Here is a 27,507-nt window from a genome sequence, read left to right as displayed (position 1 = left end):
AGTCTCTGCGCCCTCGTGATCAGCTGATCCCAAATACCCAGACCTACCTTCACCGGGAAGTAGTAAGAGCGGAAACTGAGATGGTCTCGTCCACAGAGAGGAGGGTGCTCAGACCTTAAGTGCATTTCCACATGCTGGAAAAAGTCGTGATCCTGGGGAGATTAAAGAATTGTTGAGAGAACGGTTTGCTACGTGCCAGTGCCACTGGCTAGGCAAGATGACACCTGCGCTGGCTAAAACACCACCATTGCCAGGTTCTGCTAGGGCGGCCCTGCAGGCGGCAGCCAGTGTCAGGGTTACCCCTCACCACTTCCAGCCCAGGAGCACCCACAGCGGAGCTAAGCAGCCAGCTGTGCCACCGCAACCAGGATCAGGCTCCCAGGGATTGGGGCGTGCAGCAGCACAAGAGGTACAGCTCGAAGAGTGAATGTTTGGCATGCTGCTCCAGGAGGCTGCAGCAAGCAGAGCTATTTCAGAACAGATTTCAAAGAGCAGCGCAACAAGAAAAGCTCTTGTCTCTTCACAGAGCCAATGCAGATGGAGGAGTTATCAAGCTCCTTCTCTTCCCCTTTGCATCACAGCCCGTCCCACAGCCACAGGCTTTCCTGCAGGCCAGGCTGCCACACGCTGCGGAGGCCTGGAGCTACCCTCAAGGGATGCTGCACATGAATATACTGGCTGGGGATGAGCGCACAGAAAAGTGGCAGCTGTGCAGCATGACAGGGCTTGCTTACCTCGTGGGAAGTAAAAGGGACCAGGATTCCTATCCCCCCCGATAACGTGGTATAGACAAGAGATTCAGAGCCTCCTGGGATCAGCGTGGTCTTCTGTAAGGAAAGCACCGTCTCTCCCACGTGGTAATTCATAATCACTTCAGCCTGAAAGTCAGCCACAGAAGCACGTTTTTTCCTTTAGCTTGTATAAAAGCATCAAAAGGCTTGCGAGGAAAGCAGAATAAATTTGGCCACCTGCTAGTTCTGAAACGCCTTTCTAAAGAGGAAGTGCCTTCCACCTGTGACCAGATGGCAAAACTCAGCATGCCGCTGAACCACCCTCTTGAGCTGGACAAACGGATGCAAGTAATGAGGGAAAGCAGGAAAAGAAAACGAGCATGCTGCTTCAATCAAACATCACCCAACAGGCATCGGCTGTGGTTTCAGAAACCGAATTTGGCTCCCAGTGACAGTGAAAACCAGTCACCCGCAGCACGGTAGCTCTGTAGGAGCAGAACTGCCAATCCATCTCCTGGACAATGCTGCAGAGGACCTCACAGAAAAGCAGCATATTCTTTTCCCACAATAAATAGCCATGTGCTGTCCATGAAGCAGTACCTTCTGTGATGCTCCATTAAGAAGCCCCCTGTCCCAGAGAGCTTTGTTGCCTGTGGGATCCTCATCTACCTCATCATTGGTGTTGGGAGGCAATCTCACCTGCGTTGAAAGAGAAAGAAAGAGTCAAGGAGCTGCACATTATCTCCGGAGGATCCCTGGGGTCTTTCTGAAAGGCTGCCTTTGCGCACTCTACAACAATCACTTCACACTTACAGCAAAATCATCCATTTGCCCCTCCAACAAAGCCTTTAATGACAACTCCATTGTCAAGACTGATGGCCTATCACTCCTGATGGCAGGACCTCACCCTGGGAGGTATGGTCACAACGGTTTGAAGGTGCTTCCCGTGAAGGAAACCGTTTGATGGATGTGGGGCAGGAAAACCGAAGAGGACTGATTCCTGTGCCTCGGCCAAATCCTGCAGGTGCAGTGTCCGACACTTGCTGAACTCTGCACTCCCGAGCATGCTTCAGAAAGAGATCAAAGCTCTGGCAGAAAGACCATTTATTCTTTCCTCCTCCCCTGATGAAATCCAGCCAAGCGGCAAGTGTCAGCACTGACAAAGCCAACTTTGGAGAGGAAGTGACAGAGAAAGCTGAATGCCAGCGATGAGGTTTAGCCACGGAAAGTAAGAGTGATAACCCTGATGCAAGTTCTCATGGGCCCTTTCACAGTCACAAGCTTCGTTTCAAGGCTTATTCACAGCAAGTTTTGGGGCAATTTCAAGACAAGTTATTGAATGCTTCAGAAATCTCTTTTTTGACCTGCTGATGCTTTCATTTATTTGCTTTAACTAACTGAGAAACTGCAGCCATCCACTATGACGACAGCTAGTCAGTCGGTAAAAACAAGTGAATGGTACAGGGCGTTGTCTCCAGCTAAGTACAGATTCTCATTCTTTTAAGACAGATCATGGATGTTTTAAGGAAAAATATGTTGTGTCCAAAAAGCCCCGACTTCTCCGAGGCACACTCACCACGCAGATGTTGCCAAACTTGTCTGCTCCAGCCACAGTGTCATAATCCAGGAGAGTTGCTGTAGTGACCCACCGGGGATAAGTGTCATCAGCAAAGATGATGAGCTGGTTCTCATTCCTTTTGTAGCGCACCCAGATGAAACTCTCCTGAACATCTGAAACGATCACTCTGTGCCCAATGGTTTGGATCCCACAGATGTAGTTAGCAATGTGCTTTTGAGAGAGAATGGACAAAACCCGAGTGCTTCAAACAGGGAAGTCTAACCCATTAACTCTGCCCTACTCCAATTGAAACACTATTTCCCCCTGTGAAGTAGGGCTCACCGCCAGTTTCCCATCATTCCCTCCAAAAACTGCCTCTATCAAAATACACTGTCAATACAGGGCCTTGCAACCCAACACCCACCACGCATCATTCTCAGCCTGCTGAATACCAGTAATATCCAGAGAACAAGCACTGAGCCTATGAGCCACGACGGCAGGGACACTCCTGTATGTAGGCATTGCTTTAGTGTCCCCTCGCTGCTGTGGTCATGAAAGACCCAAGAAGGAAAGCTTCAATTTTTCATCTGAGTCCTATTTTAGGAAAAAGAAACCAAACCAAAACAAAAACAAAAAACACCCAACTCACAAAAAAAATGTTCCCCTAGAAGTTCCCAGTCTGCCTGTGAGCTTGCTGGAATTCCTTTGTGCAGTAATGAGCGACTGGCACAGGTTCTGCAGCTTGCATGAGAGAAGGAGGAGCAGGCAATTAAGAGAGAGAAAACCATGCTCTGCAATTTCTTTTCCTACCGTACCAGCCACACTGAGCAAGAAGGATCATCTACTTCAAGGAGAAAATCCCCTTTTTAAGGTTCTGGGGATCTGAAGAGGTGCTCATAGGCACCCTCCGACTTCTGTTTCCCAGCCTGCTGATCACTTAACCTAAAGAAACATTTCCAGCAGTTGTTTTGTATCTGGGTAAGACCTCCCACATTTGCAGCAGGTGGCCAAAGGCACAGTCTGTGAAAGTTTCACAGGTTTGTGAAACTCCTGCACACATCCACTAACAGCTCAAGTTGAGCTGGTACAAAAAGGAACCTGCAACACGACTGTCTGAATGGCGATCGGAAAGCGATGTGTGCTCGGGGTGCAGATGGGCAGCACAGGAACCCAGCCCCAGCTCTGAAGTCCAAGCGCACAGACACACACGGGCTGAAGTAGCAGCTTAAACCCTTGTTTCATTCCTGCTGCAAAGCATCACTTGCTCCAAATTAACAGCTCTGATCAAGAACAAAAGCCGGTACCTTATTCTCACACTTCCGAAGCAGTTTCTTCTTGCCCAGGTCATATACACGCAAGAGCTTTCCGACTCCAATTAAGACTCTACCTTGGAACGGCGCAATGGCTGCAGGAACCTCCTCCACGGGGGTCTAGAGAGGGAAGAGGAACACTGTGAGACCCCCATTAACAGAGCTAACCTTACACCAAGCTTCAGAATGGATTCAGCTAATGGTTCAGTCTGCCTAAATCCATCCAGATTGTCTGTGTTTTAAAACAAAGGCATGGATGTAATTCAGCCATCTGCCATAGATGCTCTGAAGGTGACAATGAAGAAGTGTTACATCGGAACAATGACAGCATGCCCACAATTCCAGTAACTCAGACAGGGCTGAGAAATCTCCCACTGCTAATCGATCCAAAAGCATCAGCCAGAGCAGAGAACGGGAACATGTAGAGAGCTTCCAGCTACAGCATTCCCAGACTGGTTGCACTGGTTAAGAGAAGTTATTTCACATCACCAGCTCTGTCAACTTCCAAGTGGCACCAGAAGAGGCCCTGGTCCCGGACAGAATCCACTCATTGCATCAGGACCGTAGGAAGTGAGTAAGCCACAACATTCCTTTCCACATGTTCATCTGCTCAAATCTCAGCCATGCTGGAAGCACGTGGTAAGGAGAACAGAATTTTGTTTTAACAGAGTTCTGCTGAAACCCTCACTAAAGCCCCAGAGACCTGTCAAGCAAGTTGGTCACTAGGTGACTAACCATTTCTACACACAACCAAAAGAGGATCAGAGGAAAGATGACAGCTCACATCAGCTTCATGAGGTCAGCCAAGCACTGAGAGCCTTAGCACCAGGGCTAAAGTGGCCCAAGTATGAATTCGCTTTGTAAACAAGTGCTCAGAGCAGCTCTCTGAGCTCATATTCCAAAAAGGAAACAGAGCTGTTTCTCTCCCCTCCCTAACGGGGCATGAAAACCACTGCTCCTTTCCCATTTACCCAATTAGATGGATAACACCATAGCCAAGGCAAAGGACTGGGACTCTTGGGACATCTCTGTTCAATCCTCTGCTCTGCAGAAGATGTCCCAAGTGATTTTGTAGGAGGCAGCTTATTTTCTCCACGGCTGCTTCCAGTGTGTAACATCAGCGTGATGACCTTGCCCAGGATCCACTGAGTACTGCAATATGACTATAGCCTTCAGGGTGAAGTAACAGCTATTCCAATACTGCCTGCAAATGACCCAGTCACCCAAACAGGCCTTTTCATCCTTCTCACCTTGTGCAGAAACTCTAGCTTCTCACCACTATTCACCAGCTTGTACGTGTAGACAAATCCTCCAGCAACCGAGCGTGGGTTCAGAATCAGGTCCTTGGCAACTCCCACCAGCACGTACCACTCATCACCAGTATTGGAGAACCGGCAAACAGCCACGCTGGGGATGACAAGACATGCCGGGAGATCAGCATGATCCCAACACTCAACTAACACTGCGCACACGGACTCATTCCCTGACAGCACAATGTGCACCAAGCCCAGCAGAGATTTGGGAGCCCAACACAGACAGTTCATTTTCAGAGGTCGTTTTTCCTCCCCGAAGAAATGCTTCACACAGATTCCTTCATTCTTCCACACTCTCCATATAAAAAGATGTGCTCCAGCTGTCACATGTGCCCAAAGCATTACTTTTATATGCCTTCACAATGCCCAAAGCATTACTTTTATGCTTTCACATGCTAGGCACTGCCTAGCAGTGGGCAAAACTCTGCTAGAAGCTTGGATATGTACATATAGCTTTCCTCATTTTCCAGTGTTATTTCCTGCCCGCTGCCTAGCTCAGCCAGGTTGGGAGTCCTGGACAAAACAGGACAGAGTCAGCCTTTTGGACTAGCATGACCTATCTCCACCTGCTGAGGCACTTGCTATTCTTCATGGTTATTGTGTTGGTCTTCCCCCACAGTCCCTCTAACACTTCCTTTCCATTTAATCTGTTCTCAGTTTATCTGGATGAGAGGGGGAAGTGAGAGACAGCAGCAGAACTGTCTTATCTGGCATTTACATGCCCGTGTTGTTCTTCAAGCACTGGGGTCCAGCAAACACATCTGGAGCACTAGCTCTTAGTGCCATATGCAGGCAGATCAGGGTGGGAAGGGAAGGAAAGGCAAGACAAAAGCTTTAAGCATGTGTCAATCGCTTCTGGAATTATCAAATCAGCCTCTTGATAACATGCTGCATCTGGATCTCAACTCAGTAACAGCTGAGCAAAAGAAGGAAAAAAGCACATAAGGCTCATCACAAGCAGAGATTCTTGCTGCAGCTGGCAATGCTTCTTACCTGAAGGCAGCTTCATTCTGCTCTAGCTGGACCAGATCTAACGTATTACCCTGGATGGGGTTCATCACCCTGATAACAGAGGCCCACTGTCCATTCCCTGCCTTGGGAGCACCGAAGATGGACTCAGGAAGATTCTCGTTCAGAAAGGCTGCAGCCATCTCTGCAGCCAACTCCCTCTCATCCTCACCTGCAGCCTCCACCATTTCCTATGGCACAGTAAAGGGCAGGAGAAAAGAACAGCTCAGTGGATTTCCTTTCCAGACAGGCTGATTCTCTGCACAGCATACAGCCTCCCTGTTTCCCCCAAGCCCAGGTATTCCAGGGCAAGGTACTGCCTGTGCAGACATAAAAGCCACCAAATCCCAAAGCTTCCATCCACCCTGAGCTTATTCCCAAGGGAGCCTCTGCAGCTCAGAGCACAGCACTGTCAGCTCTGCCCTGCCCAAGGGGCAGTTTGTCTGGGGAGCCATTTCTCTGAACCAACAACTCTGGAAACAACACTGAGAAGAAAATAACCCACAGAAATCCCAACATCCTCAAACAGCCACAGAAATACCACAGAATGGTGTTACACAAGCATGACTGTCCTCCAATTCCCGCTTCTTAAATCCTGCCATAATAACCCACAAAGAAAGAAGCATTGGGAAGTAGCGTATTCCGCTGAAATTTGTGTTTTGAGGTAGATCACTTCCTTCAGCCACTGCGTTCACACCAGACACAAAACGCTGCAGGCAGCGATGGCTGGGAACTAGTAAGCAGGGAGGATTTCCAGCTGCAGAAGTCCCCTCTGGGGAACAGATGTGCAATACCTGTCCCCCACCCCAATTACCTCAGCCATTTGCTGTTTCCTCTGTGCCTTGGTGGCCTCAGTGTAAGCATTGTGGTCTGTCTCAATGATGACCAGGTTGTTGCTCTCTGGGTGAATGACAAATTTTCGGGGTGTGTACTGCAACGGGAAGGCAACCTGGTTGAAGACTGCCCCCAACTTCTCCAGTGCCAAAATCCTGGGGGACAAAGATGTGACGTGTTGAACAAGGTCCAAAAACAACAGTCCAAGAGAACAAAACTGGAGTTGAGCTTTACGTCTGTGAAACTGGCTACTGCTGGAGACAAGCAGCACCTTACTTGGGCCAGACGGCAACTAGCAAACAGCTCCAGAGAGCACAGCAAAACTAGCACCCTAAAATGGGAGCTTATGCTGTGGGACAGGCATGCTCTGCAGCACGGGGTCCTTGACATGAGTGCTCTCACTGTCCCAGGATGTGTTCTGAGCGGTGCTGAAGCAAGTCTACCCCAAGAGGAACAAAGCACGTGGAAGAGGGAAACTGCATGTTTGGGGAACACATCATCTGAATCTAAACGTGACACAGATTCTGATACGTAATCAAATGCTCCTCAGAGGCACTTTAGTTAAAAGAATATGAAAAATGCAATGCCCAGTCTTTCTTCCTGTGACTTGCCAGCTGAAATGCCAGTTCTTCTGGCATTTGGTAACTAAAAACCACAAGTGTCTCCAGAAAGAATGACTCCTTTAAAAGCAGTGAATGTTGTAATATTTCAATGAGGACAGATATGAAAAACACGTCTGTTGAAGTGCATAAAGCAGAGCTCCTGAATTTGTGTTCCTCTATTATTTTCGTCTATCTTTTTAATATCTAAGCGGAACTTGAAAAAGGCAAAAAATACACCCCTGTCATGCCTCTGATTTCTTAAATCACGTGGCTTATTTTCTGCAAAGTAGCCAATTTAGATCACAAACCACAAGATCCTAATATATAACAGGTTCACATTTATTAAAAGCTTCCCTCCTGTCAAAGGATCAGAAAATTTAAAGATAACTTGAATTACATTTGTTATTTAAAAAAGCTGGAAAATACAAATCAGAGAAGTGCACCCGCTTTCTTTTTTACGGCATACCTATCCTTGTATTCCATTTGTTTTCCGAAATCCATCCAAGTGTTTCTATCAAATCATTATCCATAAACAAAAATAACCTCAAACCCCGCCCCCCCCCCCCCTTAATTCTTAAAGAAAGTCACTTTACCTCCTTCCTTTTGGATGCTGGTGAGAATTCACCTCCCCTCCCTCTGCCTGGCACCCTGGTGGAGAAGTATTTGTTTTCCCTATGGGTTCTTACCTCAAGGTGTTTGTGGAGATGGCTACGATGCCCTCAGGACACTGCTCCGAAGCAAAACCAGAGGCAAACTCCAGCGTCTCATAAGACAGGGGAGTCAGGTGGAAGCGTGACTGATAGGAATAACTGAGCCAGGAACGGCTTGACATGGCCAGCACCTGGGAAAGACAGACAAATTTCTTAGGTCTGGGGATGGAGGCAAGCTCACTCGCTCCTTGCAGCATGAATGGATGTACAGCGCCAGACTCTTGCCCACTAGAACAACCCAATTTTTGCGGCTGGACTCCACCCAGCTCAAAGCATACCTTCAGGGACACTGCTTGCTTTCAAGAGACAGTTTTCTCTGGAAATTGCGTAGGGCACCAAGAGGAACTTTAAAGCACTATCAAGACAATGAATACTCAAACTGAGGCGCAATAAAAATTGCTATCTGTAAAAGCCAAGATCAACAAATACTTTCATATCTCATTAAAAAAAACCCCACAAAACAATAGACTGTCCTAATGGGAACAGGTCTTTTAAGATATTTACTGCTTTGTCACAATCCAAATGCTGTAGCACTGTAAGTGAAATTCACTTAAAATAATCAGTAGCCTATTTTCAATCAAGTTAAAGGGAAACAAAGGAAGCAGATGGACTTCTGAACTCTTCGGCTTTATACATTTGGCTAAATCCACTTCAGTGCAACCTTACTTTCTGCCCGAGTGACAAAAAAGCTGGAGTTACACCGAAACACTTGACGGCAACTCCAGGCCCATCACTGATTGGCCATAAGCAGTTTTTTCTCCCCATATCGTCAGACAAGGAACCAAGACTGGTCTAAAAGCAGAAAAGTACCCGACTATACTATAAGCATTCTCTGCTAGAGCTGCAAAGCACCGCATTCCCAAGTTATAGCTGGCAGACTGGCAGGAGCAAGCTGAAGAGATTCACCCAGTGTGCCGTAACGTTAAAGCAAGCTCATATTTCCAGATCCAGCCCCCTACGCTGACCGGCAGTATTTCTCAACTCTGAAAGTGTCATCCAAAAATGATTCAAGCAGGGGGTGGCTGATCTCCCCAGTGCCACATCAGGAAGGCTGGAAATGGCACTTCTCATGGAACACGCTCTTCCCTCTATGCCAAATCCTGCAAATATTTTCCTTGAACCATGCATGATAAGCTGTCCAGCCCCTGGCTGAGCCATTCTCAACATGCACAGGAGACGACCATCAACTGCATCAAGTAGTCAAGTAAGATTTCTGCATGGGGCTCTTTCCGTGCTCTTTCCGTCCCTGTGCACTAAGGCAAGCAAGATGAGGTTTCTTTTCAGTGTTTCGAAGCCCAAGAATCTGCTCAGAGCTTTCCAGACACACTGCAAACACAGCCCATGGGTCAGATGAGTCCTAGTTTGAAGAAGGCAGGGCAGCACTACACATTACTTCCTAAGAAGTAAGTGCAATACCAACAAGAACAAGGCTGTTTGTGAAAGAGCAAGCTGTGAGCCAGGCAGCTCCATAATAAAGTCATTCCACTTCCCACCTTTACCCAGAGGGTCCTGCTGTGCTGCAAGGATGCTTCCCCACCCTGCCCACCAATAAGGAAAACTGGGACGCTGCGTCTGGGGGCTGGATCTGCACCCCTCAGAGCTCGCCTCACTTACCGCCTCTTGACCTTGCATTCGGACTCGGAAGAGCTTCACAGGCCGTGAGCCAAGGTATCTGGTCCTGGTATCAGAAAGATCGCCAGTAACAGGATCCAGGACAGTTCGCAGCAGTACACCGTTCTTGACATTAGCAAACCAAAAAGTTAGATCAAGATTACAGATAAGTAACTAGCAACAGCTATTATTCAAAAACAGAGAAGCAATTTCTGAAGAATTAGGTGTTTGTTTTACTACCTTCCGGTACAACTCTCTTCTACAACCATGCTGCATCTAAATTGGCTCTTAATATTAAAAAGCATAGCTCCTGCACACTCCTACAGGGCAGAATGGAATTACTGGAAAACAAACAAGACAGCCCCCGCCCCTCCCCAACAAACAAAAAAGCGCCAAAAAACAGACCAAGAAGTTTGGTACATCACATAAACCATAAAAACCCGAGGGCTGATTCCAGATCCTAATCCCTTGTGGTACAAAAAGCATTAACCCAAAATCTCATGCTCCTTAAGAAAGAGCTTGCATTCTGACATCAAACTTGAGGCATTTTAAAGAGCCTAGACTGCTCTGATTATTTTTACCACATGTTGGATTGTCAAAAGAACAGGTTTTGGTCAAAGATCAGAGAGTCAGCGCTAGATGCCACAAAAAGCTGTGCAACAGCAGAGCTGTTAGAGCAGAGTCTGCACTTGAGGGCAGTTATTTCTTTGATACTCTGCCCTACAGGCAGTTTCTAAAGAACTGCCCAACAAACATTTCACCCAGAGTTTCTTTTTTTTTTTTTTTTTTTTTCCTCCCTCCTCAGAACATGCCATCTTTCTGGAAAGGGAAAAGCATAATTTGTCCTACATGAAGTCTGGGACAATATGCTGTCTTTTGACTAGTCTCAAGTCTAGAAACTTGCACCTCTATGTCACACAGTGAATTCCCCGGTCACGGTTGTTAAGCACGTTGTACAAAGAGGGCACAGTCAGGCTTTGTGTGGTGCCGCACGATGACAAGGCTGTTTTAGCAACCCATCTTTCAAGAGAAGGCTCACCAAGACACACCTGTCAGAACCAGGCAGGCACCTCTCACCTGCAGTCCAATGTTCAGGTACAGAAAGCCAATGGAGCCCCTCTCCCCCAGCTCGTCCTGCTTCTCTGTGCCACCCATCTCCACAATACAGAGAGACTCGGGCTGTGCAGGAAGGGCCTGCATACTCAGCGGCTGTAAGCAATCCTGCGGGAGACATAAAAGAGGTACCACACCAATCAGCAAGGCTTGCCATGGCAAGGGGGGATTCAAGCTCCATCTGAGGAGCTTAAAGATGCCCTTTTAAATCTCCATGAAGAAGTATTCAGCACAGAAAAAAGAAGAAAGTCACAACAGATGCTGGCTCTGTGGATTTTGGCAAGCAGGAGTGGTGGCAGCCCTGGGGTTTGGAGAAGATAAACTGGATCCTTCCAAACTCTTCTAGCACAGTTTGCAGCTATTTAGCACGGAGAGACCAAGCAAAGTTTATGTTACCTCAGTCATCCTTTGAACACTCATCTGTTGCAGGGAGAGGAATGATAGTGCTGGTTTGCTGCTGACCTGCTCGCAGAATGAGTCTGCTTTTACTACAGGTATAAACGGGGGGGGGGGGGGGAGGAAATAAAACAACCCCAAAACAAAACAAAACAAAAAAGAAGAAAATGCTTTCATATCTCATTAGCTGAACCTCCAGGCATGGGAGAGACTAGAGCAAAGAAGGGAATCTGTTACAGGTTAGGATCAAGGGCCACACTTCCTCCCAACCAGCACAGAAAAGCCATGCAAGCTATTCATTCCTGGACATCCACCCAAATACGGAAAGACAGTTTGTACAGATACAGCCCACCTCTGGAGTACCCTTCTGAACATTTCAAGCCAATGGAAGTGGCAGAAACAGCACAGCTACTCACTGAAGGGTCAAGGGAAATAATTCTGACAGTGTTGTCCACCAGCCCAACAGCAAGGAATCGGGAGCGCTGCTCCCCAGGGGGAACATTGGCCAGGCTCATGCAAACAACGTCGGCTGACATCTCTTTTCTCTCCGTGTACTCATTCAGCTGTCCTGACTGAGAAAGAAAAACACAAGAGACTCATTAACTAGCCAATGGGGCAAATGAGCACCAAAATGTCTCTCCACACTTTCCTCCAACTCTTCATCCTTTTTTTTTTTTTTAAAAGATAGTGCTTTGGATTTTTTGTATTTTTTTAAGCCATTTCTTTACAGCCTTATTTCAGCTACATTTGGAAGAACCAGAACAGCAACAGGATAAGCACACCATTTCCAGCCTCAGTTATGAACTTCAGAGACTTTAATGAGCCATTACACAGTCCAGATACGCAGGGCTTTTATCTACCTGTTCTAGGATGCTTCACTACAGAATCCTTTTCTGCAGGTCTGATCAAGGATCGATCTCTGGCATGCCCCATACCCTGCCTTCCTCTTCCATATTCCTTCACAACATTCATACACATACCGGGTCCATCTCAAAGTAAACCAGTTCTCCTCCAGTCAGTGCTATTACTACTTGTCTCTGGTTCACAGCACATTTTACAATGGTTTTCTTCCCTGGCGTCTTCCATTCATTTACTCTCTTATCAGCTCGGATGTGCCGGATCCCATCTGGATAAACCTGAAGGAAAAAAAAGGGAACTCTGTATTTATCATCCCTTCACAACTCCCATCTCAGTGGTGATTCTGACACTGAAAAAGCTAAAGGCAAGCACAGCTCCTGGAAGCAGTGATCCATTAGAGATGGCAACAGGCTGAACTAGCATGGAGCCACTCACGAGCTGGAAGCATTGCATCTTTGAACGACAGCAAGGAACTACTCAGCACGCGCTAAAGGAGATGAGGACCATCTTCAGCTGGTCCAGTTTCACTTAGCAGGATATAAAAAGGCAAAGGCTGAATAAGCGTCACTCTCTGCCGATCCACACCTTTAGACATGACATATGTTGTACTACTGCAGAAACCATGGCCGTGCAGCAAGCGGAGAGTGGCAGACATAAGCAGACAGGTCAGAAGCAGCTTTCCATTACCTGTACCAAAGCATCATCACCAAGAAGAGAGCAGGACAAGGTGGGTGTAGTACCCAGGAATCCAGAGTCAGTCACTTCTTCTACAGTCTCGCCAATAGACAGCACCAGCGTGGCATTTACGAAGGACACAATGATATAGGCATCAAATTCATCTGGTCAAGGGAGACAGGGAAAAAAGGGTGCTGATTAAATAAATGCAAGGCTTCCCAACAAAATTAGGAGTCTGACAGATGTCTAGCAGTTACTCTTCAGCTGAATTCCTGTGATAATTACATCTGCTGGCAGTATTGTGCAAGTTCGTTCTAGGACACACTGTCCAAAAGCCAGCCACTGCTAGACTCCAGACAATGCAAGACTGAGCCAGGGATCAAATGGTGATTCAGATAACCAGTCAATTCACGATACTCCGGATTCTGGCAAGCAAGACTCCTGACTACTTTTTTCAAAGATAGCACAAGGTCTGGCAGCCTTTAAGACACTTGCCCCACCTTGCACGAGGAGCTGAATCCAGATTTAACACCCAATGAAGTCCAATAAAGTGCTCTACTCCAATAATCTGAACACAGAACCCATCTGCAGAAACCGCACCTCGGATGCTGCAAGCAGGAGGCTGAAAAACCTATTAATCACATCTCTATCTAGTCCCCACATAATAAAAGGCTGCAGAGAAAGATTAGGATGCATTGGAGCAGAAGAGCTCAGGTTAGCCTGCTCTACCCTCAGCCAGCAGCTCAAGTAGCTTACATTCACACAGCCACCCGTACAGTCTCCTGGGATGAGAAACAATTCTGTTTTTTAAGATAGAGCACATGCTGACCTTTACTTCTACTGGAATAAGTGACAGCACTGCAACTATTATGTCCAGTACTGGCTTCTCCCAGAGGGGACAGCCTGGGAGCGTCCAGTAGCTTGGATGTGGAAGAGCTAAGCTAATTGAAATAGTCTTAAGACCTCATGTGGAAATAGTGAAACTTTGTGGGAACAAGGGTAGCAGGACTGAGTAAAGGGAATGCCCTGGTTTACTGCTGTCCATTTTCATTCTGCAGGAAGTGATAGGCATTAAAGAATGGGAGAGGAGAGTCTCATTAAACGAGAGTAGCAAAAGCAACAGAAACAATGAAGTCTGTTGGGAAATGGAGCCAGAAGCCTCGGTGGAGAAATAAGATTGCCTCAGAGAAGCAACTCTGCTTCTGCTGCTGTTGTCATGCAAGTGCTGTTTCTTCAAAAGAAAAAATTCCCCATTTTAACCCAACTCAACCCAAAGCTCAGAGTTACGCACCACACCACATGACAATTAGTGGAGGTGAGGGTGTAAGAGAGCTGTTACAGTTTTTGCCCTCGAGCAGAGTTTCCCCATAATCTGCATATGTGGAAGACATGGAGAAGTGGCTAATGACTCTCTAAGTAGAGAAAGAAAGAAGAAAACTCCCACTGGGATGAATATAGGTCGCCAGCAAACACCATGCAGCAGCTTAAAGAAACTGAACTGGGTTAACTGAAACAAATGCTTCAGGAACTGATCCTTTTCTTATCCACCCTGTTTAGAGGGAGGCGTTGCCAAACCTGCTGTGTCACGTTTGTAATGGAGAATTCTTACATACAGCTGAAAATATGCAAGTGAAAAAAACCATCATTCTTCTCTCCAACATCTGGTATACAGGTCACAGCTCTGATCAGACTGAAAAGTTTTGTAGAGTTAAAACAATTCCAACAGTGGCCTGTGGCATAAAACCCATTACTACTCTACTACATGTGCCCCAACCCCACAAACAGGAGCGGGTCCATTGGAGGAAATGAGAAAACAAGAACTGAACCTGCACACAGAAACCAGTTAGTAACACAACTATTTAAACACTTGGCTTAACAGGAGAATTTCTCTAACGTTAACAGCAGATTGTAAGGGTTCAGTAAGACGTACACCATTACACACTGGCTGTTTTCTACACTAAATAACAGCTTCTTCTACTAACTCGCATGAATTTTTCAAGACCAGCAGTCTACCAGAATTCCTTGATTGCTTTAAACAGAGATTCTAGCAGTTCACAGGCTAAGTATTTAATTCATAAATATCCTGTAGACAGGATGTTTTAAAAATTCCATTTCAAAGACCATCACTGCTTTCCAAACTTCTTGAGAGCTGCTGCTTTTCTCCCTAGGGGCTGTCATTCTCATGATAAACCACCATGTCCCAGCTGGAGGCTTAACCATGTGATTTGGAGCAGGACAAAGGACTCCCATTTGAAAGCAAAACAGATTCCCTTAGTCCTGCTCGAAAGGAAAACTCATTCCTACCTCTTAAATACTTCTTTAGCTCTTTCTTTTCGCTGGCTTACAGTTATATTAGAGCGTGCCTTTAAGTCTGTGTCAATAATAGTGACAAGTGCATTTTTGCTTGAAGCCTAGTAGTGTTGCTTAATGCCTCTCTGCTGGAGCTTTTGAAATAAAGGGTTTGATTTACCAGAATGAAGTCAGTGAATAAGATGCATTCATCTAGATTCAAACAATACAATTTTGGTTTAGAAAATATATCAGCCTAGTTGAAATTAAGAGGACTAAATCCCTGGGGCACACCAAGAAGTATTCTCAGTTAGAAAAAGATCTATAGATTTTAATATGAAAAGATTATCTACTTAGCTCTGCAGAATCCCAAGCACAACATCAGGCTGCCCAGAGTTTTGAACAGATAGACGTTATTTGGCATGCAGACACAAGACTTCAGAGATGCTTATTATTGTTCTAATTGCTCCAGTTAGCTCCTTTCAGTGAGTAACAGAGACATTTTAATGACTCTGAAGGACCACAGCTGGACTCATTCTCCTGTGCCTTCATTACAAGTTTTCTGCAGCTTCATGCACATGTCATGATCAGTTACGAAAACATCACATTTCAGTCCATGAACTCTACACTACTGTCCTTTTTGTTATCTGTCATGAATTCAGTTCTAGTTAGTCCATAAGAATACCATTTGTCTATGCCAGTCCACGCCCGATACAGTTTTTTCATGCTCCGCAGCATATGAATTTGCACCAATACAAATGCAGTCACCACTAGCTCGGAGTTGAGTGAACAAACAGATGAGCAGTGACAAAATCAGGATCATTCTCACTTAAAAGATACTAATGGGATGACAGCACATTTTCCTGGGCTTCTGTTTACTACCACATGGAGGCTCCGCAGCTGTGACTCACTACATACTGCTTTTCATGCAAGAGTGCCAGGTAGTGAATACAAACTGTTGGGTCTTGGCTCACATCTATCTCCACAGCAAAGCACACAGCCATCTAGCTCCGCAGCCCTCAATATTTAGCTGCAAAAAAGGGTTTGGTCCAAATCCCATCCGCTTCTGGCTGATGGGCAGTCACATCCCATAACCACAGGGCATTCCCATGCCAGCAATACCTACAGGTGCTTTGAGCACACTCAACTGTTTTTGTGTGGAGGTCTATACAAAGCAGCTGGAAGGCAATCCTCCATCTAGAAGGGAGCTGAAAACACCCCAGAAATGTGCACTGCTGAATATAGCAAGAACTGACCATTCCGCAGAGACACACTCAATTATTTTGTTCCCCAAAACTGTGAGATGGATTGAGAGTTGCTTTCTACTCCTCAGCTACTGAACTCCAATGGCAACAATCTCCAACTATGTAACAGCTTCTAGAATTAGTTTAGCTTCTTGAATAGCTTAGCATAAAAGTAGCCCCAGGATTCTGGGATTCTCTGTGGTTAACCTGTGGGACAGTACAGTAGCCCCTAGCAGTAGGTACACACCTGTGGTGATCAGCACCTCCACCACCAGCCACCTGTGGAAGAAAAAAAGAGGCTTGGTATTGGTAGTGTGTATCACCACGTACCAGCCAAGGTTAGTATTTGCTCTAAAGGCTGCAAACCTGTACGTGTCTTACAGAGGCCTTGCAGCACGTGCACACTGCGGCATCGAGGCAGAGCCAGGCAACCCAACACTGCACGCTGAACACTCAAAAACCAGCACTTGGGCAGTTTCAAAATTAGACATGTTTGAAAAGGTTCTGCAGTCTTCCTAATTAAAACCCACTAAAACCATTGCTGAATTCAAAGAGTTGTAACTTGGGGATTGGTTTCATGTAACTTCAAATTGTATTCAAAAAAAGTAGCATGGTTCACAACAGCTACAGATTCCAGCCTTTCTGAAATCATCGAGAAGATCTTCATGCTGGAACCTGGAGAATTTGGAAGGAGGAAAAGAAGAGGCAGAGAGATTGGCCTGTTTCATGTAGGTTAGTAACAGTCCTCCATCTCCTGAAAAGTCAGTGTCATCCTCTGGAACCCCAAGAGAAAAAGTTTTAAAACTGGAAGGTGATGTCAGAAGCCTCCATCTCTCAGAGGGAGCAAATGTTAATGACCCCTTTTCCAGAAGGTGGAAGCAAAGGTTTGTCTCTTAACAAACTGGAATGCCTCTTTCAAGAAAAGCACGTATTTTTGATGTGAGCTGTGGAAATACTTTACTTCTGATCCTTTTACTTCCGGGGAACACGAAGGCACTTTGTGCTCAAAGCTCTTTCCATGCTGCTTAGGCAGTACATGAGTCTCAGAACACAAGCACAGGAATTGATGGCAGGTCTCAGACGGCAAGGTAAACTCCATGGCAATGTTTGAAATTCCCACAGGGTTACTGGCTCCCTGGAAGACCCACTACTCTACGATTGCTTAAAAACAAGATGTCACCACAGCAGGCTGAGGTCCCCACTGCAACAATCTGTCATTTCCATATCCAGACTGTCAACCTACAGGAAGTCTTTGCGAGATTTAGACAACACACTGCCTCGGAAATAATCAGGGAGACTTGTCAGTACCCAGAACAGATTCATTTCAGGCTCTTTAGCTGTTTCTGAGGCACTCTGTTCTCACCCCCAAGAGAAAGGCAGGACAAGGGATTCCATTTCCTGTACTTTAGTAAGGCAAACCCATTATTTCAGATCAGGAAAAAAACACCCAAGCCCACAATCCAGTACATTCTGCCAATTTCAAATCTTGACCTTCCTGGAATCAGCAGCATCCTATACACTGCAGGGTTTTTGAATAGGAGTGTGTTCTAGCCCAAAACAGACTGTTTTCTTTGCAGATATGCACACAGGGAAGTAATAAAATACAGACACTGTTGCTGATTTATCTGCTTTGTTCCGTAATTTGTACCCCGCTCTCTCACAAAGAGCGTATTACTGTAGTTGTCAACACACATATAAAGAATAAATAGCAAGTATGCTCCAACACAAAGCATAATCATTGCCTGCTGATGTCAGAGCAAGAACTTATGGGAAGTGGGAAAGGGTTCAGCAGAGGGAAAGGCTGCAAACGTACAGCTGATGCAGCATATTGGGTGATGGATGCAGGTGCTCCTTTGTCAAAGGGAAGAGTGACAATTCTAGAGGACCAGAGGGTGCCTTTCTAAGTACAAAAAAGTGGTTGCTGATTCAAAACTTAACTTTTGGGGACAGCACACAACCATCATGCAGCACTTTTCCTATCTCCTTGGACAGAAAAATGAAAAAAACCCAACAACCAAAACTTCACCTCCCTGTGCTTTAGGAAAATATTGCATACCTTCAACATGTCTCCTCACGGTCCATACAGCATTGGGGTTACCAGGCAGCTCTGAGACGGCCATTTCAGACACCTAAGAGTAAACAGGAACAAGGTTCTTATGCAAACAGATGTTTAGACTTAACTACACTAAGTCACCAAACCACCAGCAGATTCTAAGCTTTCCCACAACTGAGGAGGAAAGCTAATAAATCCCAATTCTGATGCGCTCTCTCCACGCCAGATGTGCTACAGGGTAGAATACATTCAGCAACGATACGGCAACATTAGAGCTCCGGATGATCAGCTTTAAAACGAGGTCACCCACCCCCAGCAGAGACAGCAGCAGCAGCTGGCAGAGACACCGGGAATGTTCCAGCTCAATACATTCAAGTATCAGAAGAGACAAAATGCAGGTGGTTGGAATCAACTGAACAAAAAGCCTTTCAGACTGTAAGAGTAAACAGCATAACCCTTCTATTTCCAAGAAGCAAGCCTAGAGAAAGCTGCTTTCTCCAGACTACGGCAAAAGGAGAATCCCTTCATTTCAGCACCCTTATTTCAAGGATTTTCTCCCGCTGTCCCTGCCTCTTCTAAAGTGCTGGATGGAAGTCTTACCTCAAGTCCATGTCTTAGAACCCTCAGAGACGACCGGGGCCCCCGACCACAAGCCACATACAATTGGGGTGTGTCTTCATTGGCCAAATCCGCTATCTGCATGGAGAAATAGTGTCAAACAATAGCCACAGGAAGAGAAAAATAGAACTAAGCTATATATGCCATACTATTGCTTTAAGAGTTTTTCCAAACACTGAAAACAGTGAAGATGCCATAGGGTGTACCATCTGCTGCCCTGAAACAATGTCAAGTTTTAACCAAACTCTCTGCAGAGCAGAGAGCTGGTCTGACGGACAACAGAGGAGCAACACAGGTCTGCTATATTTACATTTACCATATACATATATATAATCACCCCAGGAATCAAAGGCTGCCAGGCCAGGTACCAGTCTTAGGCAGCTGTCTGAGAATTTAGCAGACTTGCTTTTCTTTCAGCATTTAGTATAGAGCAGTATTTCTGGAAACCTAGGATAACATGGCTTTGGTGACTCACATTTGGCTTACACACAAATACTCCACAGAAAAGCAAAGAAAAAAATCATGCATCTATGATCCACTCCTCTGTAAATGAGAAAGACTTACTTATGTGGTGGACAGGGGCTTGCTGATGGCAACATACCTGACAACACAGAATAGGAGACAAACTGTCCAACTCATCTACCAGCACCAGGTTCTTGAGAGGTCGTGGCTGAAAAAAGAATGTATCTCCTTCTTCAAGAGGCATGGCAGAAGAGAACTCTGGCTCCTCATCATCGTCACCCAGGTGAGCTATCTGGTACAGGTAACTTGAGACAAAAAGGAAGAGCAACATCATGTTTGGTGCCTACAGCCCTTCCTAAGAAAGGCTTAGCCAAATATTCAGGAGGCAGCAGGGAGGAGAGAAATCCTTCCCCACATTATACAGCTATTAAAACTTAGCCTTAGGGATTGTCTTCTTAGTGACAAGATGCTTAATGGAAATCAGAGGCCTAAAACCCAAACAAAAAACCCACAAAAAACCCCCCACCACAACCCCCCCCAGAAGACTGGGGGGCCAGTCTTCTCATCTGTAGCAGTCACTGGCAAGGCATCCCAGATTTTCAGTGTTTTCTCTGTTTACCCTTGAGCCTTTCAGATATTGTGTTAGAGCCAAAGCACCAACTTACAGCTGAGGCCAAGAGCAAGGTCAATGGCTAAGACTGACATTCCACAGCTATGTATTTTATTGGAGTACTCTCACCTCGTTGTTTTTCACCATGTTCCCTTTCCCATTTTATGAGCCTAAACATCCCAACAATCAAGTTAAACTTCAGAGGAAAAAGATAAAACCAGACAGATACACTGATTTACTTCCTGGTTTTAATAAAGCTGAAATTAATATGGCTTCCTCAAAAGCATGGTTTATACAACCGAATTCAGATTCACACCAGTAAACTGGCTGGAGCTCCCCCAGGTGGCTGACTGCAGATGTAGTCAGAAAAGAGCGTAAATCTCCATTCCTCTGAATCCACCGCTTAGACACTGTTAAGCCATCTTCAGAGGTGTGCAGTCTCCTTTGAGTCTTTAGAATATTCTAGAATCCCAAGCATGAACTGAGAAAGCCCTCAAGTACACATCTACTAAGGAAAGGATCACAGTTACTTGTAGCAGGCCCTATCTACTTCTGAGCAGGCTGTAACACACAAAAGTTCAGTGAAAACTAGAAAACTAATTAAAAGTTCAAATTCAACTGGATACAACAGGATGGACTGTGTATGAACTGCAAGCGCTCAATTCTTCCAAAGCCTACTGCAACAGCTTGTAATCTTTTGTTCTCTGCACTATAATACCTAATCTGGGTTCAAAGAACAAGAAAATTCCCCCATTCAGTCATAACCTAAACCAATCATTCTGCTCAGGCCATGTGAACAAAGCATTAATTTACCCATTAAAACAGAGGTGTTGTCTTTGTATGTTCAGTAAGTTCAAGGGTCAGTTCGCAGTCCTGAACAGAAACAGTCTGTTTCAGGGGAAAAATGCCGATGTAAAATTGTTTACTCACTGGTTTCCAAATTCAGATGCCACAAAGAGAAACCCTGTCTTCAGCACGCACATTGCAGCAGCGACAGGAACAGTGTCAAAGTACTTCAGTCGAATCTCTGTTACCTGAAAACAGAGGAAGACATGGTTGTGCTAGCAAAGTACTAAAGCTGTACCTGTGTGATTTAATTTAAAAAAGCTGCCTAGCTATGCTCTCCAAAGAAAGGAAGCAAGAGAGTGGGCCAGGCATAATCACATCACCAGTTTGGGACAGCACGTTATAGATCACAAAATCCAGCAGACTATTTTGAACACACATGTCAGGCTGATTGTTTCAGTCTAAGACTTTCTGGCTTGGTAACACTGAGTCAGTTTGGAAAAAACAGAGCTGCAAAAACAGCAAGCTGTCTAAAAGAAAGAAGAAATTTGATTCTCTGAATGCCAGCCATTCCCCAACAAGTGAATATTGAATACTGAATACAAAATTACAAAATATTCAAATTCAATATTCAAAAACCGTCCCAGACAAATGTCTACATTTGATATGGTCGCAACAGCTCTTGGTGAAACATCCAAGAACAATCTTAAAAAGACTTCAAGATGCTACACAATCATCCCTTGTACCAAATTTGACATGTGTAGATGAAGGAGGAACTAGAATTCAACATTTATGCAAAAAACCCAGCTGATTCACTACAGCAGAGATCTTAGAAAATCACAGAATCACAGAATGGTTTGGGTAGAAAGGGATCTTTAAAGGCCATCTAGTCCAATCCCCTGAAGTGAGCAGGGACATCTTCAACTAAACCAGGGTGCTCGGAGCCCCATCCAACATGACCTGGGATGTTTCCAGGGATGGGGCATCTACCACCTCTCTGGGCAACCTGGGCCAGGGTTTTACCACCCTCAACATGAAAAATGTCTTCTTTAGAACTACTCAATCTCCCCTCTTTAGTTTAAAACCATCACCCCTTGTCCTATCGCTACAGGCCCTGCTAAAAAGTCTGTCCCCATCTTTCTTATCAGCCCCCTTTAAGCACTGGCAGGCTGCAATAAGGTCTCCCTGGAGCCTTCTCTTCTCCAGGCTGAAAAACTCCAACTCTCTCAGCCTGACGTCACAGGAGAAGTCTTTCATCCCTTTGAGCATTTTGGTGGCCTCCTCTGGACCCACTCCAACAGGTCTAGGACAAGCAGCAGCAAGCCACTTCAAGCTTATTTCAACTCGTGGACCAGCTGTACCCAGCTAGCTACCTCAATTTGCAGAAAGATCGATTGTAGCAAGTAAATATTCAACTAAAAGATGAAATCAAGAGCACCTACAAGACTGATTAAGAGAAGCTAAAGTTCCCCAGAATTAGTTTCTGGAATACCCGCTAGCAGGTTCATGGTCCACACTTTACAAAGACATCTTTCCGAGAAAGGACTGCCTGCAGAACATCTAAAATGTGACTCTGCAGCATACATCTCACAGGATTTTGCAACCCTGTGCTGCGTCTCCGTATGAGTAAACGCCAGTTACAACTGTGGGTGTAACTATTAGAAATCACGCAGAACACAGGCCATCACACACCTAAAACCGCAGTATTAAATATTTATCACTTTAGAGAATTGGGCCAAATAACTCAGGACTCAATTAATGCTTTTGTTATTCTTCATGTGATGCTTACCATGTCTTCATCAGTCTCCAGAGTAATTTTGAAGATGTCTCCCTGCTCTGTCTGGGCCAGGAAGAAGAACATGGACTTGGTCTTATGTGTAGCAGAGCAGACAAAAATCATACCTCTCTCTGGGTCATCCAAGTCATTCTGTCACGAAAGCAAGCAGAGGTCATTGGTAGAAAAGAACTACCCAGCCAGTGCAGATGTGATCTCACTGACTGAAGTATTCCCACCTCACAGCCGCCTTAAGAGCTGACAATATGCGAGGAGGCTTTCAGCACAAAGCGCACCCCCTCCATTACACCCGTAGCTACCCTTGGTACACCTCTGCCCCATAAGGAAATCCATCTCTTAGACACTGTGCCTATGCATCCCCCCTCCTATCTTTTTTGCCCTCCTCCCTGGAAAACTCTCTTACATATCAAAGCCAAACACAGAGGAAAGGGCTGCAATTCACATACAGCTGGTTTTGCACACCTGAACCATGGTGGGTGTTCAAAGCACCATCAAACCACACAATTTTCAATAGCAAAGGAGGAAGAAGCCTTAGATGTATCAGAGCAGCTATCAAATTCACCTGTGTACACGACAGCAACTGTGACTCACCATCTCAAGTAATCCTATCTTATGCTGACAGTGCTGCCACCGTGGTGCCTGATCAGAGTCTTTGGAGTATCTCCAGCATAAATCTCAGAGAAGAGACATGAACCAAACTCATCACTTCAGGCTACGCCCACCTGTCTTCCCTCACAATAATACACACAGCCAGGAAAGCAGATGATAGGTCAACAGACTTTTAACTGCTTTTTCCTCACTGTAAAACCTCTCTGATGCCTTTAACCTCAAAAGGTAGATATCAAACATTCATTTAGCACTGACAAAGATAATCTTACAGGCAAAAAAAAAAGGGGGTGGCAGGAATCCCAAAATTCTCACCCGTCTCCTGGGAATTGGGCATCTGATATCAGGCTGGTCACCAAAGTTTTTGTAAGTAATATAGTTTTCAGAACAGATCAGCACCCCGCTAGGTCCATCAGAACCACCAGGAACTGAAACACAAAAAAGAAACATTATTATGAGTAAAGTCCTTGTCACAGATCTTACTGCCTGCAAAACATTTATTTTGCTTTTCTTTAAAGGAACATAGTTTCCAGTGCCCTCTATCACCCTACATATACAAATCTACTGTTATTGAAGGGAAAGACAAAAAACCAAGCACAGCTTCCTGTGTCGGCATAAGAACAGGGCCAGATGGAACTGGGGGACCAGGAAGGAGAAAAAGAAAGGATGCAACTTCAGACAAATTGCTTATGTTTTATCCTTCCTGGCTTATTCTTGTCTAGAAAGCCACGGCATGCCTGAAGTACCACATTGGCAACTTGTCAGTTGAACATTACTGGCATGTTTGCATGCCAAAAAAATCCACCAGATGATTTTCTAACATGTATTTCATTTTTAGATTTTTTTTTTTTAAATATTGCTATTGAGAATGCAGCGTAACAAAAGATACTGTCAAAACAGTAGTAGCGGTCAGATCCAGCCCAGTATTTGGTGTTTGCCACCTGCCCACAGAAGATGCAACAACAGGGCAAGCATACAAGGATGCTTTCCTAGCTTAGCTTCCTTTATGGTTGAAGAGGAATCTGCAGCAGTTTCCCAGGTCGAAGGTGTTAGGCTGGCTCTGCATCCAGCCCGTTTTAGTCCATGGATTTATCTGCTGACCTTTTGAATGCACATCACCTGCTGGAAACCCACGCAGGAGAGTACCACAGCACCTATGCATTACCTAAAAGTACACGCTTTTGCACCTGCTACCAGCTAATTTCAGTTAATGACTCCTAGCTTCCGAATCTAGAGAATACCCAGAATAAACTTAAAAGAAGAGAGACAAGGAGCACTTTCAAACTGCAGCTGTTTATCTATGAATTCTTGCACATTTCCATGCGTGAACCACCAGTCATTACCTGACTCCAAGGTCAATTAATTTATACAAACAGCTCAAACTACCACCAAAACAAGTCCTAAGGTGTAACGCATATTGATTGTTTCCCTGGGGAATGGGAACCAAGTAGATCCACAGGAAAATGACTTAGCGGCCAGGTGAGCAATACCTGTTATAAGGAAGTTGCCATGCTCTTCCAAGGGCTCACTGTATTTCCTAACAACGTGGTTTAAACCCAAATCCAGTTCATAAAATGTCAAGGTCTGTTGCGTGTTGGCTGCTGCTTCTCCTGTTGGATCATTGTCTGCTTCCTAAAACACAACACAGGAAGTTGTCTTTCAAGAAAGGTATTAAAGGAGGAGCAAAGCTGACGCACAGAGAAACCATTTTGAATAACGTTAGAATGAAGTCCAAAAGAAAACTTGCTGGGAGATGCACAAAAAAGGTTCAGAGGAAGAAAATGTTCACATTTGCAGTTCAACAGCAAGAATTTAAGAAGACTCACCAAGACAGAATAGACTTGCCTATTCTGACTGAAGGCAAGACAAAAAGCAAGCAAGCTCACAACAAATGAAAATTGACTCAAGGCAGCAAAAGCAGCCAACGTTCTCCGCCTCCACAGACAGAATAAGAACAGAAGAGGAACAAAAAAGCTTAAAGGACAGCAAAAGGTGATCAAGTTCTTCTTACCTCATAATCCATTTCCAGACAAGCAAACATCGGGTTTTCAAATCCCACATCGACTCCCACCACGTGGTAGACCAAGGTATTGGCCTTGTGGGCTTCCAGTGGGGAGGAAATGGTGAGACGAGCAGCAGCATCTCTGTTCAAGATATACACCAGCTTCTGCTTTTCAATAGCACCTGCAAGGAAACGACAACAGCACCTGAAGCACATCACCTGATGATCAGATCTGGTCATAGCTCCAGTCCAATATCGATACATAACTTTGCAAGAGAACGTCAGTGTTAATTCTGCTGAAGTTCACCACTGGTATCCACCTCTGTGACACCAATTAACTTTGAATATTGCAATTTATATGTTTCAGGCCACAAGCACAAATGACAACTCCAGTTCTTTAAATCCTAAGACTGACCCTTTGAGATACAGCCACTTAGCCCAATATTCAGTCTACAACAGCTACAGGCATATCTACTTGCTCATTCCACCACGCAAAAGATGACAGACTGCAGTGAGGGAAGAACAAATCAAAAGAAGCAGCCAGATGTTCCACCGTTTAAAGCCACTTGGCAAGAAGACCTTTCCTCAGAAGTATTTTCACTAAAAAAATGCAGTCTTGCCCCATACACAGCATTCACAACATAACAAACACTTATCACCCTTAACTCTCAACATGAATGGCACAGCTGTGATTGTGCCACCTTCACACCCATGAAAAAAAGACTTGTTAGAACGGAAATAATATTATTTATTGTTATTCCCAATATGAAGAGGCACTGTTAGACTACCTATCATTGCAAGCCCCTGCTCTCAACAGGTAGGAAAGCCAGCTTTGTGTAATGCTGCTTCGGCAAACTGAGACAGTTCACGTACCAAGTAACTAACACAGCTCATGGTAAAACTTATTAAAAAAAAAGTCACCCAAGCTTTCTTCTACCTGTGATGCCTGATCAGAAATGCATCTAGCTGTCTCCATGATACATCTCAGAGAAGATGTCATGAGGTCATGACATCATTTCAGGCTATGGGAGCTGACTACATATGCTGTAGCACGGACACCTGCCATCCCAACCTCTCTCACATATATCACACTTCAGCGCTGTCTGCGCACTGCTAACCAAGCTGTTTCCAAATTGTTTTGGCCCAGCGTTCAAATTAATTTGTGCAATTCCACCAGCGTCAAGGAACTACTCTGAATGCCTGCATTCTCTTTGACATGTCTCATAGCCTAACAAACTGGCTGAGAACAAACATTTCCAATTACATCTGGCAGAAACTCAGTCCGAAACAAATATCCCTGAGATAGGAGAAAAAAATATGGAGAAAACAAGCCGTCAGACTGACTTACTGATCATGACAGCACGGCCCTTTGGGTCTACAGCCAAGTACTGGCCTGGAACAATTCTGCGACATCCACTCTTGCCAAAGGTTTCCTGATGAATCTTCTCAAACACGTTCTTTGAGGGCTGGTACTCCAGAATAACAATGCGTCCCGAATCGCTGCCCACGACGATATAGTCTTTGGTCCCACCTGTCAGCCTGAAGGCCATGAGGGAGCGAATAACTCCGAATACTTCCACGGTCAGCAGGGTGTGAACCTTCCCTGTGTTGGGATCAGGGCGGAGCAACTCCAGGATCTTGCCCCGGGAAACAACAATTTCTTGTTGTTTGGTTCCTGAAGAACCCAAAACATGAAGAAGAGTTAGCAACAGCACAGCAGAATGTACAATTTCAAGAAACACTAGAAGAAAGAAGATAAAACTTCATCACTGATAAATGCCAAAGAGTTTTAGGATTACTATGGAAGAATTCAAAGCAACTTATTCACCACATTGGGTGCCACTATCGTTTCAGCATCTTTTTTTAACAGACCAGGCACGTGAACAAAATACTAAATTAAATCTATGCATAATCAAGCCAAACTTCTCTTAATCTTTCTACAAGTTGCAACAGCTCACGTAACACATTCCAGAGCAAATGATAATATACCACCAAAAAAATAACATACTGAAGCAGACCAAATAAAGAACAAACACTTTTTTTCCTCCACTACCTGGAAGAGCTCAAGCCAAGATGCGCTAAGGGAGGAGCCGATTACCTGAGAAGTTGCCATGGATAGCATAGCTAATGCCAGTGGCACGCTGCAACGTCAAGTTGTAGAGAAACATGTTGGCAATGGGTTTGCTTCACCTTATCGTAGCTCCACTGAGTCTGCAACAAGGAGAACAAAAACATATACGTCGTAAAAACAAAGTCTTCCACACCACACAGAGAAAACCACTGCCCTTTCATTTGTATGCATGTAACAGTATTAATACTAAAA

At 45.1% G+C, this 27,507-nt stretch overlaps 1 protein-coding gene across 1 annotated transcript in view; it reads right to left on the bottom strand.

The window, feature by feature from the left end:
- Window positions 1-27,352, bottom strand: part of SF3B3 (splicing factor 3b subunit 3) — a gene marked incomplete at both ends in the record, with an annotated part of 28,454 nt that extends 1,102 nt beyond the window's left edge. The window contains 24 exons of the mRNA XM_082005570.1: window positions 48-152; window positions 735-878; window positions 1,332-1,430; window positions 2,308-2,520; window positions 3,594-3,719; window positions 4,850-5,006; window positions 5,906-6,111; window positions 6,735-6,909; window positions 8,043-8,197; window positions 9,681-9,803; window positions 10,755-10,898; window positions 11,603-11,758; window positions 12,167-12,322; window positions 12,732-12,883; window positions 18,309-18,381; window positions 18,906-19,001; window positions 19,525-19,690; window positions 20,926-21,029; window positions 22,571-22,708; window positions 23,498-23,610; window positions 24,673-24,814; window positions 25,194-25,366; window positions 26,533-26,859; window positions 27,283-27,352. Of these exons, the coding sequence (XP_081861696.1) occupies window positions 48-152; window positions 735-878; window positions 1,332-1,430; window positions 2,308-2,520; window positions 3,594-3,719; window positions 4,850-5,006; window positions 5,906-6,111; window positions 6,735-6,909; window positions 8,043-8,197; window positions 9,681-9,803; window positions 10,755-10,898; window positions 11,603-11,758; window positions 12,167-12,322; window positions 12,732-12,883; window positions 18,309-18,381; window positions 18,906-19,001; window positions 19,525-19,690; window positions 20,926-21,029; window positions 22,571-22,708; window positions 23,498-23,610; window positions 24,673-24,814; window positions 25,194-25,366; window positions 26,533-26,859; window positions 27,283-27,352 (3,513 nt within the window). The remainder of the gene's footprint in view (window positions 1-47; window positions 153-734; window positions 879-1,331; window positions 1,431-2,307; window positions 2,521-3,593; window positions 3,720-4,849; window positions 5,007-5,905; window positions 6,112-6,734; window positions 6,910-8,042; window positions 8,198-9,680; window positions 9,804-10,754; window positions 10,899-11,602; window positions 11,759-12,166; window positions 12,323-12,731; window positions 12,884-18,308; window positions 18,382-18,905; window positions 19,002-19,524; window positions 19,691-20,925; window positions 21,030-22,570; window positions 22,709-23,497; window positions 23,611-24,672; window positions 24,815-25,193; window positions 25,367-26,532; window positions 26,860-27,282) is intronic.
- Between the last annotated feature and the right edge of the window lie 155 nt (window positions 27,353-27,507).

This window comes from Phaethon aethereus (assembly GCF_964289735.1).
Source record: "Phaethon aethereus genome assembly, chromosome: 13".
Lineage (NCBI taxonomy): Eukaryota > Metazoa > Chordata > Aves > Phaethontiformes > Phaethontidae > Phaethon > Phaethon aethereus.
Note: the sequence above shows the minus strand (reverse complement) of the source record. Positions and strands in the feature narration are given on the sequence as shown.